Below are 23,193 nucleotides of genomic sequence, written 5' to 3' on the forward strand. Positions count from 1 at the left end.
TTTGTTGCATTTGTATTTTTCTGGTATTTCAATGTGCAGTTCTCATTTAGTTTCATATCGTACCCCTTTCATTTAAATTGATTTTTTAAACAACTCTGCACCTGCTGAAAATGTTTAGTAGACGTATTTTTTGAGGTAAAAATATGTCTATCAGAACAAAATGCAAAATAATATTTAAAAATATTTTCCGGTATTAGATTGTAATTATATTTTCCTTTTCTGCTTGTCTTCGTGACTCCCACGAAACCCTCTCGCGACCCCCATGTTGAGAAACCCTGGTCTAAGCTATTGAATATATGCCTTTTACAATAATGAGAATAGATTCGAACAATAAAGAAGCAGATGGATCATTTGTATATTTATAAAGAACTAACGAATAGAAGGTAAGAATCCAGCGTATACAGTAATTCAATAATGCCCAATTACTGTAGAGTTGCAAACTCCTGCGTTATTTTTAAAGCAATACGGACCCAACATCTTTAAATTTCGTTATCTGCATAGTAATGGTAATTGAAAGTTAGGTAGCTATATTGCCGACAATTAAATTACAAACCGTTATTTATGTTATCAGCATACAATCTGTACTAGATACCTACAAGGGAGGACAATAGTATTATTTACATCTTCTACAAATTGTGAAATGTAAATAATAGTATGAACTTTCAAAATTGGTTCCACGAAGCCCTAGAGGTCTGCTATCCACCAATTGGGAGAGGTTCCAAACAGCTTGAACGTTTAAGTTATTACTATGTGTGTGTGTGTGTGTGTGTTAAAATCAAGCTCGTAATGGAACATACGTTGTCACGAAGAAAAAAATGATTAAATACGAATATTAAAATGTTTCTTTGTGACGTTAAAAGTTAAACATTGAAATGGAAGAGGTTGTCTGTAACAGCTCGGTAACAATGAAAAATTCATAGAACAAACTGCATACAAACTATAGTACGAGTAAATCCTAGAGAATACACCCCCACTGATTCAATTGTAAGATTACAATTATAAGCTACGTGAATGGTGACGAGCTGTTTCATGAAAACAGAAATTACAAGGAAGAAGTGACACAAGAAATGTAGTGTACAGTCCACATGATAATATTCCGTGATTGGACCCATATTCATTACATTTAATAGATGAGCACTTGAACATTGGAAAACAAACTTGTGGTTCACCTTCTTACAGCAAATCACTTTATTTTCGTGACTAGCAATGCCTTGTTCAGAGTTATATCTGTAAAGTCTTTACTAGTATTCTAAAGCTCAAGAATCAGTGTAAGCCGTCTTTATTTCTTGGTTGAAATTAATGTAGTGCTATGTATTATACCTAGGAATTATATCCAGGTACTTTACTAACAATTTAGTTAAACGCATACAGAAACGAATCGTTTAGATATATGACAATTACGAAGTTTAGAGCGTTAAAAATGGTGAAATTTGTATTTATTCTCGGAATGTCCCTGTTACCAGTATACTCTGATTTTTTTCTTTCCTTGCTAGTGGTGCTATGAGTCCTGATAAATTTATTTCAGTTTATACAGTATTTTGCCCATCATTTTGTAAAATGTGTGCACAAATATTGAATACAAATGATGATTTATGACTGCATTCAGATTATATAGATAGAACATAATGTAACCCGAACTACAAATATGGGTAAACATTGATCAACAAGTTTGAAGATAGTTGAATTCTGATTCTCAATAAAAAGTGAACTTCTCATGTCGATACAAATATAATCGATAAGTACTTACTGCGGTCAGCATACAATTGTTGGTAATTTGCCGAAATGAATGTATCCATAAGAGAAGAATATAATAAATTATTTTCCAAGTAGAAAGAAAATGAGAGTTTGAAGGACTTACCTGATGTGAAGTGCAGAGTTAGTCTCTGAACTTCATCTGCATATCAACATGCAAATTAGCTTGTTTTTTTATATTCATATAGTATGTGATATCAAGTATAATATAAATTAATTATTTAATAATATATATGAATATTATCCTTTGGTAAATATCAGTTACATACGACAGCAACTAATTACAATTTCATAAACGTAGTTACTACAATGCTCACTATATATTACATAATCTTGTGTAAAAATGTTTCGGAAAATTTTATTAAGGTAATGATAAGAAAGCAAATATCATTGATTGAATGCTGCGAAAAGAATAATCTAATCTTCCGTTGAAAGCTTACAAACTAGGAAGTTGCTGTGAGTGAATTTTTTTTTCTTTCTCTGGCGCTAACCGTCTTCCTCCAACATCCAGAATTAACAGTTGCCACCCCATGATGGCGAAGGAGCTAGTTTAGCTTCTCTACACGCATCATTTAGCTATAAGTACCTGCCATCCAGATAAGAATGGTATTATCTTCTGAGGATAGCACCACTGCCGCTCACTCTCTTCTCTGCTATAGTCTCCAAGCTTTTCCGGGGGAGAACTAGCGGGGCTTCCTTTGTGTAACGAATTCTAGCGTGGCCAGAGAGGGTTTTTCTACTTTTCCCAGAATGCACTATTTCAAATGTTTGTGTTTGAATTTGATTCATTTTTATAGTAATATAATTAGATGCTGTCTTATGTAACGTAAGATTCTTGGAATCAGGCCGATAATTCATAAGATTTTTAATCATCGCGTATTTCTACGTGAGAGTGTTTATACTCTCATTTTGGTAAAAATTAAAATGCTAACTTGAGCTACCCTTGTGTCGTCTTCCGTGAGAGAAGCATGCCTGCTTGCAGACGGCTTAAATTCTCACAACATGATGGAAAACATTTCATATTTGTAAATAGAGTATTGTCAGTGTATGGTTAATATATATATATTCTCTATAATATATTTGTAATATTACTTGAAATCATATCATATGTAAGAAGCTGCAAAAGTCTGCTATAAAAAAAACATTTCCAGATTGAACGCTATTGTTTACGTTTTGAAGGCAGACATTTTTTCTTTTTCGTCCTCTTCTACCAGGAGGGAAGGAGGGCGAAAGAGGGGGAGCGTGGTTTTTGGTTTTTGAAGTGGAGGATGCGGGAAAATTGAGTGTGTGTGTTACGTTTGTTTTATTTTCATCTGAACAGATTTTCCTATGAAGAGTATATAGTTTTAGACTCTTGAAGAAATGGCAAATACAAGAAAATACATAGTGCAACGTTTAACGCAATAATAGAAAGAATTAGGAAAGGTGAAAAGAATACCACCACTATTCTCTATGAAGAGAGTATAGCATAGTTTACACCAGAAGAGAGGGAGAGGCTAGCGGACTCTTACGGAAAAGCTAGCTACAGCGGCAGGAGTCAACCGTTGGTGAAATGAGAGGATAGTCAAGACATAGGGGATGTGAGTGAGTTTGTGTTGGTGCCCAAATATCTAACAATGTTATAGTGAGTTCTATTTAGTGGTCTGAACAGAAGGAAATTGGCGGAGTGCTCTGTTCAAGTGCACGTAAACACCACATACTAGTTTTGATAGTTTCAGTTGTCAAAGAGACTACACTGTCTTCAAATATACTCTCAGTTAAAATTAATAAAAGGGTGTTACCTAGTTCAAATTACACTAAAAGCAGGAATTAATTCATGAACTTTAACATGCAAGAATCCAGGAATTATGCCCTACCGACCTTAATGTTTAATTGTTTACTACAATACAGCGTTAGTGGTAGAATGTTTAAACATAGAGTGGCTGAAGTTTACATGCTATCACAGTAAAAAAATTAAGTGCATATTTAAAAAAAATACAGTGAAGATTCACATCTATATCCGTCTCATGCTGTTAATTTGAGACTGCGTGATAGGTCTGTACGAGAACTGGGTTGTTAGTATACTCCCCGATGATCAAAACATCCAGGTTTCGTCGTAGAGGATAGATCTTTGCTTTGGAGATTTTAGTGGTAGACTAACTACTCTCTACTGAACATCTTTGGTGCAGGAACATTAAGTGGCCAGAAATGGTGAATACAAGAAAAAAGACTGAATACAATCATCGTCAGTAAGAACTGCCAAATGTTTTTTTTTTTGTTTTTGTTTTTGTTCTCGGGTGTAATCATGTTTTGAGTAAATGAAGTAGATGTTTACTGAGTATATGAGCGATGAAGTGTGTAAATATATATTTTTGATTTGAGAGAGGAAAGTTTAGAGTGTGTGGGAAAGAATTGAAAATAATTATTTAATAGTTACGAGATGTTTTGGTGGTGCACCACATATAAAAAAAAGCGAGTTCGAGTGTGTTGCTTCATGTGTATTTTGTGCTACTACGGTGGAAATAAATTATTCTATCTACCAAAGGGGATGGTCTCTCTTTCCTGTTCATCATGTGTGGTAAGTATAACTGTTCTTTAAGAAGGCATATATGTTCTTTCTAGGTGGATGCTACAAGGGCTTATGTTTGTTTTAAGAGAAGCTTGACTCAACTTCTTCCTTTGGGATGAGAAGAAGTAAACAAATTGAATCTGACGGTACTATCCAGTTGGTGAGGTAAAAAGGAGCATAAATAACACCAAATAGTTATTGCACCGTTTTTTTTCTTTCTTTCATATCTGAGATTGTGGATTTTTTTCTTTCCATAATATGTGTAACACCCTACATCCTTCTTACTAGACATATTAGCGACACCAACTGGAGTACAGAGAGAAAGGTGTTATTTGTACCGTGCCCCTGAGACCAGTCAAAAGTTTGTAGACTGGATTCTCTTAGTGAGAAACTAGTAGTGGCGGCTCTAGAGGGAAGTCAGGTGCAAGACTTCGTTAGATTTTATTTTAGAGCAATTACTAGTCTCATACTCAGATTAGTATGTTGGTTATATATATACCTATAGCTTATATTGCTTAATATTTTATGCCCCACTGCACTTACTGAGGGTGGTGGCTGCAGGTGACTCTGTGGTTGTTTGTTTTATATACAATCATCGCCATTTAAGTTGACTGTTCCTCAGTCGACGCTCGCCACCCCTTTCACAAATTTGGCGCCCAGCGTGGGGCAATTTCCCAAGAACTGTGGAATAAAGTTAAGGATAGCCACCCTCCCCCTGCATTTTTGCGTGCAAATAATATTAGAGTAACTTCTGCTTTTGGCAGTAAAGCCGCTGCGTTAGTGGGACAGACGATGCTAGAGCTTGTTATTCAAGGAAATATATTTCATACTGTGGGAATAATTGTGTCCGGTCTTAATCGTTCGCTTATTCTGGGTTCGAACTTTTTCAACGATTCGCGTGCCATATTGGATTATGACAAAGGGACTCTACATCTTACCAATCCACATGATGTAGAGATACAATTTAGATCAATAGACTGTCACTCAGAGGACTTAGTCGTACGCTGTCTGGAGTGGGAGATGTATTGCCAGAGCACCTGGGTTCCAGTTGGGGAGTTAGGGGATGTGAATTTTGATGAAAATTACCCGTCAAATGAAAGACGGAAGGCCATGCCTGTGTACATAGCAGCTCTAGAGGAAAGTAAGCCCGTAAGAGACACGGCCATTCGAGCGCGTAGGTTGGAGGGGAGATACCCAACCACACAAGAGCTGGCAACTTATGTGTTTTCGCCATCCGATTGGAGGCAGATCCGAACCCGTGCATCCATCTCCGAAATAGAAGACTACGTCGACAAGTACACTGATCTCACAGAGACAGAGAGAGGAAGATTGAAAGCTGTGTTAATAAAGCATCAGGCACTCTTCGATATCAAGCCTGGGTGCATATCCAATTATGAGCACAAAATCGAGATAACGGACGAACATCCTGTGAAAGCTAAAATGTATCCATACCCAGTGAAATACAGGAACCAGGTAGCCAAAGAAATTAATCGATGGCTAGCCTGGGGAATCATCCGAAAACAAGCCACATCGTTTGCCAATCCTTTAGTAGTAACGCCTAAGAGCGACGGTAGAGTGAGGGTGTGCATTGATGGACGTTCGTTAGGGAGGATATCGAATTCAGAATGTGATCGCCCGATTCCACCTCTGTCTGTGCTGCAAGACATGTGTGATAAGTCGTGGTTTAGCTCTGTTGATGGGGTAGAAATGTTCCTCCAGATCAAGGTGCGAGAAAGTGATCAGAAGTATCTGGGCTTCCTTCACGAAGGAATATCTTATGTTTTCCAAAAGTTACCGTTTGGCACTAAACAGAGTTTAGCCTCGTGTGTACGTGCTCTTGATTCAATTCTTGGACCAGAGGTGAGAGAGTTTTGTGGTCAGTATGTAGATGACATTGTAATAGGAGATACGTCATTTGATGAGCACATGCGTCATCTTGACGAAGTGCTCGCTTTGTTAACAGCAGGTGGCCTAACTCTCAGACTAAAGAAATGCGAATTTGCTCGTCAGAAGATTAACATACTTGGGTACCAAGTTTCTCAACACGGTATAGGAAAAGATCCGGAGAAAGTGAAGCGGGTGATCGATTTTAGAACACCTAAGAACGTTAAGGAATTGCGATCATTTATTGGATATTGTCACTACTACCGCTGCTTCAGTCGAAGGTACTCAGAAGTTCTTTTCCCGTTATTCGGCCTACTAAAGAAAAACGTGAAATTTAAGTGGGAACCTTGTCATCAGGAGGCCATGGAACAAATAAAGAATATTTTCCAGGAGGAAGTGGTATTAAAACGACCGCTGCCAGACAAGCAGCTCATTCTTGAGTGTGATGCCTGCGACTTTGCGTGTTCGTCGCTCTTATATCAACGAGATGAAAATGATGATATAAGGATTATTGGGTTTTCGTCGCGCGTGTTCAACGCCGCAGAAAGGAACTATTGCATCACCGAAAAGGAGTTTGCGGGTCTTATTGATGGAGTAGTGAAATTCAAACAATACTTGATTGGTCACAAGTTCAAAATTCGTTCCGACCATCAGGCTCTTAAATTCATCCTGCTCTGTCGACTTACGAACCAGAGGATCTCACGATGGGTTCTAGCGCTCTCAAACCTGGACTTCGAATTCGAGTTCGTAAAATCAAGTGAGAACATTAGCGACTATCACTCAAGATACCCTCCGCACTTGCAGGAAGATCTGAGGGTGTGTAGGAAACCAGTTTTACAAGAATCCCTTATGGCGATTCTTACGGAGGTTCCGTGCGAATTGCGGAAACTCATCGCAATTCTGCCCGAAATGCAATCCTCAGATCCCACGTATGGGAAGATTAAGAAGGATCTGGAGGAAAACACGGACTCACCCAGAGTGAGAGGAGATCGTCACCATTACGAGCTCTTGAGCGGCCGTCTGTGTAAACGGGACCGAGAGGGAGTCCGTATTTGCATTCCAGAAGTGTTAGTAGCTCCTCTGCTCGATTATTATCATTCCAGATCGGGGGCACATGTCGGCCAGTAAGCTACTACCACTTCTGTCAGAGTATTTTGTATGGCCAAAGATGCGTGCATTTGTGAGGAATTTCTGTGCATCCTGCATCATCTGCCAGAAAGCTAACCCACCACACTGCTATCTTCCAGGACCTCTCAATCCTGTGGTAGTAGACCGTCCAAGTTTCCTGGTGTGTATCGACTGGTGTGGTCCTTTGACACGCGGCATAGGCAGTGTCAACTATATACTAGTGTTCTATGATGCTTTCTCAAAACTAGTAGCGTTGTACGCTTGCCGGAAGGCGAACACTACCACAGCGATAAGAAAACTTAAGGAGTTCTTGAAACTGAGTCCCGGTGTGGAACTAGTCCTCACGGACAGAGGCTCTCAGTTCACCGCAGAGCAGTGGAAGCGAGAAATATCCAGTTTGGGCATCAAGCACATCATGTCCACTCCCTATTATCCACAGGGAGAAATGGCAGAAGTGGCAGTAAAGGCAACAGTTCGTCTACTCCGGAAATACTGTCATGACAATCAAAAGATGTGGCCCAAGTATCTAGATAAAATTGAGAGATGCCTGAACTCAGCGATACACCTGACCACTGGCGTTTCTGCGTACGAATGTCATTTTGGACAATCCATGTCCAGAGACATCGCAAGGATCTTCGAAATTCCTGAAATGGAAAGACGCCATGATGTGCAGTACTATATTGAAATTGCAGGTAGGAACCTAGCAAAGAATGCAACTGCACGCAAGAAGTACTTTGACAAGTCACATCGTACCATCGTGTATCAAGTGGGTGACCTTGTACTGGCCAGGATTTTTCCCAGGTCAGATGCTATAGCAGGTGTTTCCAAAAAGCTCATGATGCTGTTTTCGGGGCCCTGGCGTATCGTAGGCACGTCAGGGAAAAATATGTACACACTGGCTCACCCAGTTTCAAATGAAGTCAAAATGAAGAGAAATGCCTACCTGTTGAAGAAATTCATTGAGAGAGAAGAAACAGTAGAGAATCAGGTGGTGGGAAATACCGAAAACGTGACTTAATTTCAAGAGTGACAAGAATGTATATAGTATTATCGCATATTTTGACATAATTATATTATAATGTATCTTAGAGTCAGATTAAGGGAAATGCCTGAAAATAGCTTTGTATTTATAGAATAGGATCGTTTACGCATTTCATTGAATAATTCATGTATATCATTAATTCGTTATGTATTGTTAGTATATTAGTAAGGTTAGAAATAGTGGAGTACTCTTCTAGTGCTTCTCTGATTTGTTGATAGTGATATTCTTATGTAAAAATTAGTAATCTATATGGAGTGTGGAACAAGTTTATCATCTAACAGGTGTGCACTTCTCTGGAAATGTGCTCTGTGTTAGTAAACACATGCCACATTACCAGGGGGGAATTGTGAAGTGCAGAGTTAGTCTCTGAACTTCATCTGCATATCAACATGCAAATTAGCTTGTTTTTTTATATTCATATAGTATGTGATATCAAGTATAATATAAATTAATTATTTAATAATATATATGAATATTATCCTTTGGTAAATATCAGTTACATACGACAGCAACTAATTACAATTTCATAAACGTAGTTACTACAATGCTCACTATATATTACATAATCTTGTGTAAAAATGTTTCGGAAAATTTTAAGGTAATGATAAGAAAGCAAATATCATTGATTGAATGCTGCGAAAAGAATAATCTAATCTTCCGTTGAAAGCTTACAAACTAGGAAGTTGCTGTGAGTGATTTTTTTTTCTTTCTCTGGCGCTAACCGTCTTCCTCCAACATTCAGAATTAACAGTTGCCACCCCATGATGGCGAAGGAGCTAGTTTAGCTTCTCTACACGCATCATTTAGCTATAAGTACCTGCCATCCAGATAAGAATGGTATTATCTTCTGAGGATAGCACCACTGCCGCTCACTCTCTTCTCTGCTATTGTCTCCAAGCTTTTCCGGGGGAGAACTAGCGGGGCTTCCTTTGTGTAACGAATTCTAGCGTGGCCAGAGAGGGTTTTTCTACTTTTCCCAGAATGCACTATTTCAAATGTTTGTGTTTGAATTTGATTCATTTTTATAGTAATATAATTAGATGCTGTCTTATGTAACGTAAGATTCTTGGAATCAGGCCGATAATTCATAAGATTTTTAATCATCGCGTATTTCTACGTGAGAGTGTTTATACTCTCATTTTGGTAAAAATTAAAATGCTAACTTGAGCTACCCTTGTGTCGTCTTCCGTGAGAGAAGCATGCCTGCTTGCAGACGGCTTAAATTCTCACAACATGATGGAAAACATTTCATATTTGTAAATAGAGTATTGTCAGTGTATGGTTAATATATATATATATTCTCTATAATATATTTGTAATATTACTTGAAATCATATCATATGTAAGAAGCTGCAAAAGTCTGCTATAAAAAAAAAACATTTCCAGATTGAACGCTATTGTTTACGTTTTGAAGGCAGACATTTTTTCTTTTTCGTCCTCTTCCACCAGGAGGGAAGGAGGGCGAAAGAGGGGGAGCGTGGTTTTTGGTTTTTGAAGTGGAGGATGCGGGAAAATTGAGTGTGTGTGTTACGTTTGTTTTATTTTCATCTGAACAGATTTTCCTATGAAGAGTATATAGTTTTAGACTCTTGAAGAAATGGCAAATACAAGAAAATACATAGTGCAACGTTTAACGCAATAATAGAAAGAATTAGGAAAGGTGAAAAGAATACCACCACTATTCTCTATGAAGAGAGTATAGCATAGTTTACACCAGAAGAGAGGGAGAGGCTAGCGGACTCTTACGGAAAAGCTAGCTACAGCGGCAGGAGTCAACCGTTGGTGAAATGAGAGGATAGTCAAGACATAGGGGATGTGAGTGAGTTTGTGTTGGTGCCCAAATATCTAACAATGTTATAGTGAGTTCTATTTAGTGGTCTGAACAGAAGGAAATTGGCGGAGTGCTCTGTTCAAGTGCACGTAAACACCACATACTAGTTTTGATAGTTTCAGTTGTCAAAGAGACTACACTGTCTTCAAATATACTCTCAGTTAAAATTAATAAAAGGGTGTTACCTAGTTCAAATTACACTAAAAGCAGGAATTAATTCATGAACTTTAACATGCAAGAATCCAGGAATTATGCCCTACCGACCTTAATGTTTAATTGTTTACTACAATACAGCGTTAGTGGTAGAATGTTTAAACATAGAGTGGCTGAAGTTTACATGCTATCACAGTAAAAAAATTATTAAGTGCATATTAAAAAAAAATACAGTGAAGATTCACATCTATATCCGTCTCATGCTGTTAATTTGAGACTGCGTGATAGGTCTGTACGAGAACTGGGTTGTTAGTATACTCCCCGATGATCAAAACATCCAGGTTTCGTCGTAGAGGATAGATCTTTGCTTTGGAGATTTTAGTGGTAGACTAACTACTCTCTACTGAACATCTTTGGTGCAGGAACATTAAGTGGCCAGAAATGGTGAATACAAGAAAAAAGACTGAATACAATCATCGTCAGTAAGAACTACCAAATGTTTTTTTTTTTTTGTTTTTGTTTTTGTTCTCGGGTGTAATCATGTTTTGAGTAAATGAAGTAGATGTTTACTGAGTATATGAGCGATGAAGTGTGTAAATATATATTTTTGATTTGAGAGAGGAAAGTTTAGAGTGTGTGGGAAAGAATTGAAAATAATTATTTAATAGTTACGAGATGTTTTGGTGGTGCACCACATATAAAAAAAAGCGAGTTCGAGTGTGTTGCTTCATGTGTATTTTGTGCTACTACGGTGGAAATAAATTATTCTACCTACCAAAGGGGATGGTCTCTCTTTCCTGTTCATCATGTGTGGTAAGTATAACTGTTCTTTAAGAAGGCATATATGTTCTTTCTAGGTGGATGCTACAAGGGCTTATGTTTGTTTTAAGAGAAGCTTGACTCAACTTCTTCCTTTGGGATGAGAAGAAGTAAACAAATTGAATCTGACGGTACTATCCAGTTGGTGAGGTAAAAAGGAGCATAAATAACACCAAATAGTTATTGCACCGTTTTTTTTCTTTCTTTCATATCTGAGATTGTGGATTTTTTTTTTTCTTTCCATAATATGTGTAACACCCTACATCCTTCTTACTAGACATATTAGCGACACCAACTGGAGTACAGAGAGAAAGGTGTTATTTGTACCGTGCCCCTGAGACCAGTCAAAAGTTTGTAGACTGGATTCTCTTAGTGAGAAACTAGTAGTGGCGGCTCTAGAGGGAAGTCAGGTGCAAGACTTCGTTAGATTTTATTTTAGAGCAATTACTAGTCTCATACTCAGATTAGTATGTTGGTTATATATATACCTATAGCTTATATTGCTTAATATTTTATGCCCCACTGCACTTACTGAGGGTGGTGGCTGCAGGTGACTCTGTGGTTGTTTGTTTTATATACAATCATCGCCATTTAAGTTGACTGTTCCTCAGTCGACGCTCGCCACCCCTTTCACACTGAGAATAGCAAAAATGCTAGCAAAGTTATGTAAACGGGAATCCTGGATATCATGTTTCAGTTGGTGTTAATGGTGCAGTATTCAAAACGTATTACTATCTAAGTTACTTTTATATGAATAATCACGTGGCATATTCATAGGTGCAATTGTCTAAGGGTCTTTATCAATCGATTCAAAATCACCATCTTTATCTCATTTGTTTATCGTTTGTACGGAACCAGAAAAACTTTTGTTAGATTATCATCTAAGATGATAATATGTTGAAGATGCTATTTTCAACATTTATTGTTAAGTCATGATAATTAAAATTCATTCTTTTGTTACATGTGCTTTTTATGTCTGTATCAATGAATATTCTATGAGTAAATTTCGGTCAGTACCAAGTCTGGAAAACTATATTGTTCACAGTATTATGTTTCAACAGAAAGGTTTTAGCATTCCAGTTTAACGAGTGCAGTTTTGGCATAACAAATATTAGCCAAATGTCCATGCATGGATACATACAGATAAGATAGTCTAAATCGAAATCGAATAATAAATTAATATTAATATGTCTTGTTTATTGTACCATATACACATAAATTAGATGTGTTGGGTTTCAATGTTACTAACAATAATTGAAGCATTTTTTCACCGAATAACTATCAATTACTATTTTGGAATGTGATGAGCTACCAGTGAAATCAAGTGCTGTAGAGAACACGACTGATAGGCTAGTTTCCTCATTGTCCAAGTGATGGCACTAGTGTGCTGACCAACTAGTCTCCGAGCAGAGCAATGCAGTAATACAGGTTAGTTTTTATCCGTTTATATCAAATTCACTAGAATGTTCCATACAGTGACATTAGATGAAATGTTTCAATTAAATCGTGGAGATCTTTTTCGCACTATTTTGATGAATACAGTATAATTGAGATGAGTGAAGGGGACACGATATCTCAGTGATATAGGGCTTACCCCTGGTGCGTAGGATCCCTGGTTCAATTCCGGCAAAGTAAATTTGTGGTGAATAACATCGTGTCCATGGGTTTCCTCGGAGTACTTCAATTTCCTTCCACATTCTCATTCCACCCATTCTTCCTTCATCATTCATTTGCCTTAATCATCCGTCTTCCTTAGCCAGAAGGGCATACTCGTGGGACATTAAACTGAAAGATTTCATTTCATTTTTTTCGAGGTGAATGTTAGCAACATATTGCTGTCTACTTGGTAAAGCACATGAATTGGAAGCGAAAGCTAGTAGAAGTATACGTACTTTTCAAATCGAAGATCGCCATATAGTCACTGACCATTAGAACATTTTTAGGATCTGGGAAGATAAAGGATCTATGTGACCAGAAGAACCACTCAAGAGATATGTTGATCGAAGTAGAGAACGAGCTTTGTGAAAAAGTTAACGTCGTCTAGTATATTGAAAAGTAAAGTAGTACAAACCATCAAGATCATACGAAGAATGAAGGTCATTGGATAGGATGACATACCAGAAGGCTTACTCAAGGTATTAGTAGATAATGGAATGAAAGTATTGACTTTACTTATTGATAAAATCTACCTGAGTGTAAAATGGTGAGAGGGTTTTCCAAATGTTACGATTGTTTCATTACCTAAGAAAAGAAAAGAAAAGAAAAAAAAACAGTTCAAGAAATGCAATGGTCACAGAACGATTACCTTCCTTCCCAAACTGGAATGATTATTGCATGCATGCTAGATAAGCGGCTGGGAAGTAAGAATAAAGATATGTTGGAGGAATATCAATTCGAATTCTGGAAAGGAAAAAGCACCACACATGCTATTGGATTAATGATAATTATATAAGAACGAGTTGTTGATGGAAGGGAAGAATTTTGTTTGTCCTTCATCGACTGGCAAAAAGATTTTGACCGGGTCAATTGGACCAACCTTCTAAAAATGCTTAAGGAAATCGGGTCGTCAGCTGAAGAGATCATCGACTCATTCACAACCTGTACACAAGACAAAGAGTAAAGGTGTGCTTGAATCAAGGATAAACCAATAGTGTGAAGATTGGGAGAAGAATCAGACAAGGAAAAGCATGCCATCCCAACGTTTACAGTGAATGCTTAGTGAAGGAAGCATTAATGGAAGTTGGAGATTTCAAGATTGTAAGATAGATCATCAATAAAGTCAGGTACGAGTATGTGGATTTCAAAGAAAAACTAAAAGTTCAGGAATTTCAAATTGGAATAGAAACTCAAAATTGGGCACGCTCATGAATTTCTAAAACGACAAACAAACAAAAGAATCGTGCAAAATTTAAAAAAATCTATAATGGGTTCCATAGAGTTTTTAATATACCACCCCGTGTACTTTCTTAATCCTTGTTAGGATCTCTACAACACTTGTTTCGATCTTTATTTCGATGTGCCGGTGGCCACTTTTAAATTTTAAACAATCCATAACTTCCTTACAATGAATTGTGGAATACAGTTGAAAAAGTGTTTAACAGAAGTAGAAACGGCCATAGTTAAATTTCTTATGTAATTAATAAAGGGTAATGATTCATAAACTCCTTTCTGGTAGAAAAATAAAAAGTTTTATCAAAAGGTAGAAATTGTATTAGTTAAAGTTCAAACGCAATTAATAAGGGATAATGACTCATAACAAGCGATATTTAATATTTAATTAGCATTTATACTACAAGTACCATAACATTGGGTAAGCTCCTAGCATGGTGTTGTTGTTGCCAATGAAGATTTACTAAAAATGCCATTTGGCTTAGTCAAGTTGTGGAGAGTGCGTATCGAACCTTCTCGTGTGTGAATGACGAAACAATGAATGTTGTAGAAATAAAATACGAGTGAACAAGCAAAATATTAAGAAACAATGGCTTGAATATCATGTGCTAGGCCCTAGGCTGTGCAAAGGGTCCGGGGGTTAGTGTTCTATATGAGAATGGATGACTATATTGCAAGGATCCCCACATCACAACAGACGCACGTGTCAACTCGACACGTGCTATTATAAACAACATAGCAGACAGCAAGCCAACGCGGAAGGACACCGAGGAACGCCGAAAACAGACGGACCTCACGAAAGGACCCGAGGAGGACAAATAAAAGGAGGAACACCGAAGGACCCAGCATCAGTCGTCCAACTGATCAAATCACCTACACCGCCCTGAGGTCGCACTGGACTAGGGGACACCCATCCTTCCCGAGGTCGCACTGGCGCCTACTAATACTACGAAAGAGACTTCACTGATATAGACTATTCATACCGGATGTGAGCAATCCTTAATAAACTGATATATTTATTCATCACAGTGATGACACTTCTACCCACTTTGAGGGAAATGATAAACTGTTTTTGATCCTGCTTAGTTGGGACAGAACTACAGTGTTATTACCATTATGTGTATATTTCACAACAAGTTTTTCATAGTGATATTGGTGTATTATAGTGTTTATAGTGTTTTCTTGTGTATAAACAGTATCCCAAGTGTTTCAGCGTTGGTGCAGTTGCCTTTTACTAATTACAATTATGTACTTTCTCAAAATAATCTTCCAGATTATTTTTTTCCAGTGTGGGGGGTGCAAGGATCCCCACATCACAACAGACGCACGTGTCAACTCAACACGTGCTATTATTTATAAACAACATAGCAGACAGCAAGCCAACGCGGAAGGACACCGAGGAACGCCGAAAGCAGACGGACTTCACGAAAGGACCCGAGGAGGACAAATAAAAGGAGGAACACCGAGGGACCCAGCATCAGTCGTCGAACTGATCAAATCACCTACACCGCCCTGAGGTCGCACTGTACTAGGGGACACCCATCCTTCCCGAGGTCGCACTCTACTAGGGATCCTTTCAACAACAAAGCCTTGCGAAGCTGCCTTGAGCTGAGGGGGCTATCCTTCCAAACCCATCGAACCGGCAGGTGCCTTGGAGACTGCCTTGAGAGAAGGGGCACCGTGCAAAACACCTATACTCATCTACTTGGACATTAACAAGGAAACAGCATTATTATCTTTGTAATCAAAGACGTATTGTATTTATCAAATTTTATAATAAATTGGTGAAGGGATAAAATCTCGGTCCATTATTGACTCTACCAAAAACATTGCAATATGTTCGTTTGCTCGTTCGGTATATAAATTCACATTTTCTGCTTAGTATACTTCTAAATAATTGCATGAAAGAGACTGAAGTCTGTAAGAGACGGTAAGGTTTTTACCATTTTTAATGAGTATCCCAAGGGTTGAGGAGGGAGTTCAAAAAGAAGAGATGGCTTAAAATTTATGCCAAACATAAGAGTATCTCATGAGTCCTCAAGTTATGAAGACGAAATTAGGTATGTAAACTCATTTTTAAAAACAAGTGGATTTACACATATGACTTACAATTATGAGAAAATGCTGTAGCGGTAAGACATCCGTAGATACGGGAAGGAGTGTAATAGTTGAAAAACTCTCGACTCTATAATATAAGAGGTCGCTGAGATGAATAGTGCCCCTACAGATGCAATCTAAGTCCACGTTCAGTCCGCATCGGCAAAGGAGTGAGAATAGGTGAGAAATATAATGTCTAAAATGATCGAGTTAAGTGTCGAATCCATAGTTTTCCGGGTCGCTGAGCTGATTGGTAGCTTCCAATGGCATTTGTGCCCAAGTTTAGTCAAGAGCGTGGGTGTCAACTGCCGCGGGAATTGGCAAAGACAAAGCGTGTATCTCGACGTCGTTATTTATTCTACTCAGTTCTTTCTTCAAATATGGTAAATAAACATTATTCTTCCCGAGCAAACCTGGACACTTGTGTTAGTTCTTAATAACTTCAAGACAGAATATCTTCCTAAATTCGCACGAAAGAGATAATCAATGTTTTTGTGCATCTTGGATGTACATTTTAATTAAAAATGAATACAATAATGATAAATCGGAGATTTCTCGTGGCTAAGTAGTTAGCGAACACGCCTTTGGCGTGGGAGATTCGGGTTCGATTCTCGGCGGAAGCTCATGTTTTTCGGATTGCACATTAAGCTATAAGTCCATGTCTCATATAGTCTCGCTGCAGAAAGGGACGTTAAACTAAAAATTAAATCAAATCAAATAATGATAAAGTAGCCGTATGAATTATCTAAAAGAACCCTTATGAAAATTACGTAGTTGAGAGCAAAGGTTTCTTGTAATACTTGTTTTGTTTTGTAGAGGTCTTATTCACAAGATTTGTTTTTATGAATATATATATATATATATATATATATATATATATATATATATATATATATATATATATATATGAGTCAAAATGGCAGATATTAGTGTTGAATCCATTACTATTTTCTTTCATTATCCACAAAGTGTTGTGTTTTTCATTGCCCCTACTCCATCCTATAAGTATGGAACAGTTGCAATCGACGGTTTTTCCCGCCTATGGAGTTTCTTGTTTACTAACACAAATCGATTGACCGTAGTGCCGTTTCACATTTCGTATGACACCAGAAAAAGTTCCCTTGTTAGTATGTCTGCTTTTCCTGATAAGAAAAAGATCGAAAGAGAGACAGAGAAAAGTGACTGAACTGTTTGAAATTGATTTTTTTTTTTTTTTTTTGCTTAGTTATCACTTCTCTCCAGGTGGATTTCCATACATTCATCGATTGGAAAAAAAAATCATCTTAACGGGGGATACGCATTCTAAAGGAGAAAAGGGATTAAAATGTACCTTGATCTTCCATAAATCTTGTTCTGGGTTGATTTTGAGTTTAACGTTCCCTTCAGCAGCGAGGCTATATGAGACGTGGAACTACTAATTAACATGGAATTCGAACCATATGAGCTTCCGCTGGGAATCGAATCCGGATTTCCCACTCAGAGGTCGCGTATGCTAACCGCTTAGCCACGGAGGAGCATAAATCTTGTTCTTTCCATGTTCGGAGTCGTTCTCTTTCTTTTTTTAAAAGAAATATTTGCATTATTTATTTTCTTTTCCTGCATGTGGTAACCTTGATAGTATTGATATCTAGCTTGCCATCAAATAAGTTTCATATCTTAGCATTCTTTTTTCATTCTACTTGTACCTGAATTGCATTAATTCTGATAAACTTCAAAAATATAACCAACATTTCTGTTAATGAATTACTTAGGAAAAATGGATTTTCAAATACATACTAATCAAAACCTATTTCAAAAGGAAAAAAAATACACATTAGAAAGAAAAGTTTCGTTGTTTAAGATAATCATTGTAGTTCATAATTTACTTTAAAAATATCAACAATCAAGCCGTTGCCAAGAATTAAGTTTCTCTTGTTATGGTGGCTAGCATTAAGTTGATACAGGTAAGTATATTATTTCCCCATTTTTTTTTCTAGTGGCGTTGAGGCTAAAAACGTTACTAGCAATGAGAGTTGGATGTATATCGGAACTAGCACTCAATTATATAAATGTGCTAGCTTAGAACTTGGCTGTTAAGATTACTTAGGGGCAACAGACGGAAGGGGAACAGCGCCCTGGAAGAAAACCCTCTATGAAAAGGAAGCTTCGATGGTTGTTTACCTTAATGGTATCTTCCTCAGCTTCCTTTCCCCTTTGTAATTTGCAGGCCATGGGCGCTGAGGGCCTTTATACAATCCATTGGCATCTTCTCAGGCCCGGCAAATTCCCGAAAGATGCCTGTAGAGTTATTAAACGTGAGAAGTTCAGCTATGAACCCTGTTCCTTTAACAGAAAAATTATTTTCATTCTAAAATATTGGAGAAAAAAGTATTTTGTAGCTTAACAAATTCTAAATAATAATAATAATAATAATAATAATAATAATAATAATAATAATAATAATAATAATGGCGGCTCAATTTCGACTTTGATTGTGGGCGTCAGTGTTTTATTGATCGCAGATCCTGGGCAAGTGCAGCGGTACAAGGGTACGGACGATCTCACTGTTTAAACATGCCCTATACTTCTTTAAAGTTGTTAAAATGTTATATATAGCCTGATATGTTGTGCTAATGTCATAACTTATACTGGGACAACTTATAGGGATAATGTGAGTGGAAGAAAGATTGTGCCCCTTTAATTACACCTGACTAGCATGGTCATTGAAGTGTAAGTATAATTCCCATGCTTCTCATACAGGAGAAGTTTCCACGGTCTTCAAGGAAAATTTAGGTATTGATTTGAGTGACCCTAAGATTGAATTAAGACCGTTACACGATGAATGTCAAGTGATGAATTCAGACTTTTAATGGAGATACGAATGCTTTGAAGCGAGGAAATAATCTTTCTGCAAGCACTTTAGATTTGATTCCTCTGATAAAAATATTTCCCTGAATATACTTTCCCTGGAGGTAGTTTTATATCATTCGCACTTAGGGTTCGAAAGTTCTGATGCTCCGAAGTTCGTATTGCGATACTTTACGCAACATTGTATATACATTCATGCAAAATGATATTTTAAAAAAGGTAGGTCGGGACTACAGTATTGAGACGAAACTATTTATTTACATATTAACACTGTCACCTTCCTTAGCACAGCAATACAGCTTTTTTGCCGTTCTTGTCACTTCTGGAATTTAATCTGGAAGCCTACTTCTCGAATCATGTTAAACACAGACCTCTGCAATAGTGTCTAAACAGCAATCTCCAAGCTAGCTTTTCAATTCTGGAAAGAGAGTGCAAAGTCCACAGGATCCAAATCTGGAGAGAACAGCGCGTGCGAAACTGACAAGGGAACATCTTATATTGATAGTAGCATTGCCCAATGAAACAATGTGCAATCGATAGAGGAGTGAAGAAAAGTGAGAAATCGAAAGTTTTACGGGCCGACACGCAGAAACACAGGAGATACAGAGGAAAGAAGGATCTAGAATCATGTGAAGATAGCAATGCAAAAGATACACTGAGACAGAAATAACTTCAAAATGATTAAAGTAATCAAAATGACATTTACACAACAGTATGGTAAGCAAACAAAATTGTACCGACAGACATGCTCAATAACATCATATGTAATGCAGTGTTGACAACTGAGCACAAAATGAAGTTTTGTTAAATGGCACGAAACACAAATTATAGCATGTAAAAAATCTAATTATGAGTAGAACCATATCTGTGAAGTCATGATGTACAGTGTTGCTAACATTAGAAGATAGGCATATATGAATTCCTACATGAATCTCGGATGTAGAAGAGTACATATAGTATAAACACACTGCGGAGCGCTTTATCAACAGCAACTCTGAAAAATTGACTACCAATAATGTGTGAGGGGATACAAAATTACGTGCATCAGAAAAGTAAGCCTGCTAATCAATTGTCAATCCAAGAGCATTCATCATTTCCGTTTTCTGTGTTGTGTTTGATACTATTTTGATTATCCACTTGGGCAAAACTGCTTCGACACTGTGCTTCGTCCCTTATTTCGTACTTCAGTGATTTTATTGTTGTTTGTTGTCTCATATTTTGGATTTAACTAGTTTGAATCGTGTACTATATGTTCTCTTCTACATCCGATATTCATATAGGAATTCATAAAGCCCTATCTTCAAACGTTGGCAACACTGTACATCACGACTTCACAGGTATGGTTCTACCCTTAAATAGATTTTCTAGGTGTTATAATTTGTGTTCCGTGCCATTTAACAAAACTTCATTTTGTGATCAGTTGGTAACACTGCATTACATATGATGTTATTGAACATGTCTGTGGGTACAATCTTTCCTTGCTATACTGTTGTGTAAATGTCATTTTGATTAATCATTTTGAAGTTCTTTCTGTGTCAGTGTATCTTTTGCATTGCTATCTTCATATGATTCTAATCTGATTTTCACGAAGCTTTGCACCCCTTGTAAACAAAGCAGACTGCAGTGCAGAAATGTTGCCAACTAATTAAACAAAAAATGTTATATGCAAATTTGTGCTAAGAAATGAATAAACAAACTGAAGGGCGGAAACAATGAGATTAAAAATAAAATTACATGGGCTTGTGATAAGAGATTCAGGAACCATTTTCTCTCGTTTGCATTGGCGTACGCACTGCCCTCCTGAATCTTTGAACTACTATGTAAACGCAGACACGCATCAGGAGGAAGAAGAGCAGAACGTTGAACTTCTTCTACCTGTGTAAATTACAACTAAAACTTACTATCCCCACTTCTAACGTTTCCTCCAGCTGAGAATCTACCTAAAATGTTAGGATTCAGAGCCACTATTACATGATGACTTAGTGTTCCGGGTAACATCCAGAAGTCCTAAAAGGCAGAAGTCCTAAAAATATAGGCACTAAACCTAAATTTTAGGACTTCTGCAGTTTAGGACTTCTGCCGTTTAGGACTTCTGCCGTTTAGGACTTCTGCCGCGATATGATTTTTAGGACTTCTGGCGTTTAGGACTTCTGCCTTTTAGGACTTGTGCCGTTTAGGACTTGTGCCTTTTTCAATCACTTGCTTTAGTTCTAAAATTCGCCACCACCACACGAAATTGAGACGATGCAGCGACTAGTTGGCAATAATGTTACGAACGTAGCTAATTCCAACAGTAACAGCTATATTTGTACTACTAAGATTATTATTATCACTACCTGTTCTGCACTTATATACGAGTTACATAATACAACCTATTTCATTCTAAGAATTAATTACATAATTAGTTAAGAAATTAGTTTCTTTCGAATGGAGATACGAGAATCCCAAGACAATTTCCTAAAACAAAAATAAATAAATATTTTTTTAAAAAAAAATGTTTAAAAAGCATATTTTACCAGACTTCTGAAACCAAGCAAACATTCAGAATTGCAATATATACTATGCGGAGCGTATTTTATTGAGAGTAGGACAAAAATCCACCAAAGTTTACTTAATTAGGACAAAATCTCACTAGACATTTCACGAGTGAACATTAAATACCAACTGTATACATAAAGAACGCAGTAAATTTAAAATTGAACAAAGAACATTTATTATGCAATACAGTGGGTGACATTCATAAGTCCTAAACGACACAAGTTCTAAAAATATAGGCACTAGACCTAAATTTTAGGTCCTGTGTCATTTTTGCAGAAATTACTACATAGTCATTTAGGGGTGTGGCCTGCAAATTTTTCTGGGGGAGCAGGCTTTTTATATATTAAAAGCAAATCAAAAGTTTATTTCCAGATTACGAAAGCTTCAATAAGACAATAAATTTATACATATTACACATGTACATAAATACATAATATTATTATATTTCCAGTTAGTTCCTTTTTGAAACCTGGACCTTGACAGAGTATAAATTTAAAACCACAGCTGGGGGAAATGTATGAATAAGTTAGTTATAAGAAATCGGAAACTGTTCATGGAAGTCCATTTGTTTGACTGTATTTATCTTCTGTACTGTTATATAAAAGAGTAAAGATGAGTGATTTTTTGGGCATACTACTACAAGTAGAGTCGTTAAATTTTAATTATAAAATATAATTTTCTTATGAAAGCAGGACACAAGAAAGAATTTTTGGAAATAAGTATTTTGGAAATAAGAAAGAATTTTTGAAAACTATGGATTCGCACTGATATCGATTGTTTTGAATCATTTTAATATACCTTGCCCTCCCTCAATTTGCGGGGATAAATTTAAATTTTTTAAACGGTATCGAAAGTGTCACTGTTCACCTTAGCGACCTCGAAAACTATGGATCCACACTAATATCGATTATTTTTCATCATTTTTATATACCTCCCTCAATTTGTGGGAGTAAATTTGAATTTAAACGGCATCGAAAGTGTAACTGTTCACCTCAGCGACCGCAAAAACTATGGATTCGACACTTATAGCGGTCATTTTCGATCATTTTATACATCTTTCTCTCCTTCTCCCAAGTTGCAGTGCTGAATTAGAATTTAAGCTTCATCGGAAATGTCAGTGTTCATTTCAGCAACCCCGAAAACTATGGCTTAGACACTAAGATCGATAATTTTTAATATATATCCGCACTTCCTTCCTCCAAATTGCGCCTTCAAAGTGAAATGATAAAACCATTTCAGGCCCGAACCTCATCTATGTTGAAAGTTTTTGTCGAGATCAGTCTGGTGGTTTAAATGTTGTTAAGTTACAAATATAGCTACTTTTTTTTATATATATATATATATATATATATATATATATATATATATATATATATATATATATATATATATATATATATATATATACTCAGCTATTGCTTCTGCACTATTTCAATGGTTTGTTCTTTAATACAGCCCTTCCTCAACAATGGTTGCGGAATTTATTAAACGTAATGTTCTTGTATTAAATAAATTTATTTTAAATATATCTTTCTCATTAATTTCAATTAAGTTGCTTTTCAAAGATCCTCTAAATTTTCAGTGACGTACTATGGGCTATAAGCCATTAACTTCTATGGCCACCCTGCTACAAACTACAGACTTAAATATTCGATAAAGCATTTC

The 23,193-nt window shown here is 36.8% G+C and overlaps 1 protein-coding gene across 1 annotated transcript in view; it reads right to left on the reverse strand.

The window, feature by feature from the left end:
* Positions 1-4,592, reverse strand: part of LOC145685280 (uncharacterized) — a 36,817-nt gene extending 32,225 nt beyond the window's left edge. Inside the window, exon 1 of the mRNA XM_081757649.1 lies at positions 4,586-4,592. Coding sequence (XP_081613775.1) covers positions 4,586-4,592 — 7 coding nt within the window. The remainder of the gene's footprint in view (positions 1-4,585) is intronic.
* Positions 4,593-23,193: the final 18,601 nt, after the last annotated feature.

This window comes from Thermobia domestica, chromosome 5, assembly GCF_964235325.1.
Source record: "Thermobia domestica chromosome 5, izTheDome1.hap1.1, whole genome shotgun sequence".
In the NCBI taxonomy this organism is placed as follows: domain Eukaryota; kingdom Metazoa; phylum Arthropoda; class Insecta; order Zygentoma; family Lepismatidae; genus Thermobia; species Thermobia domestica.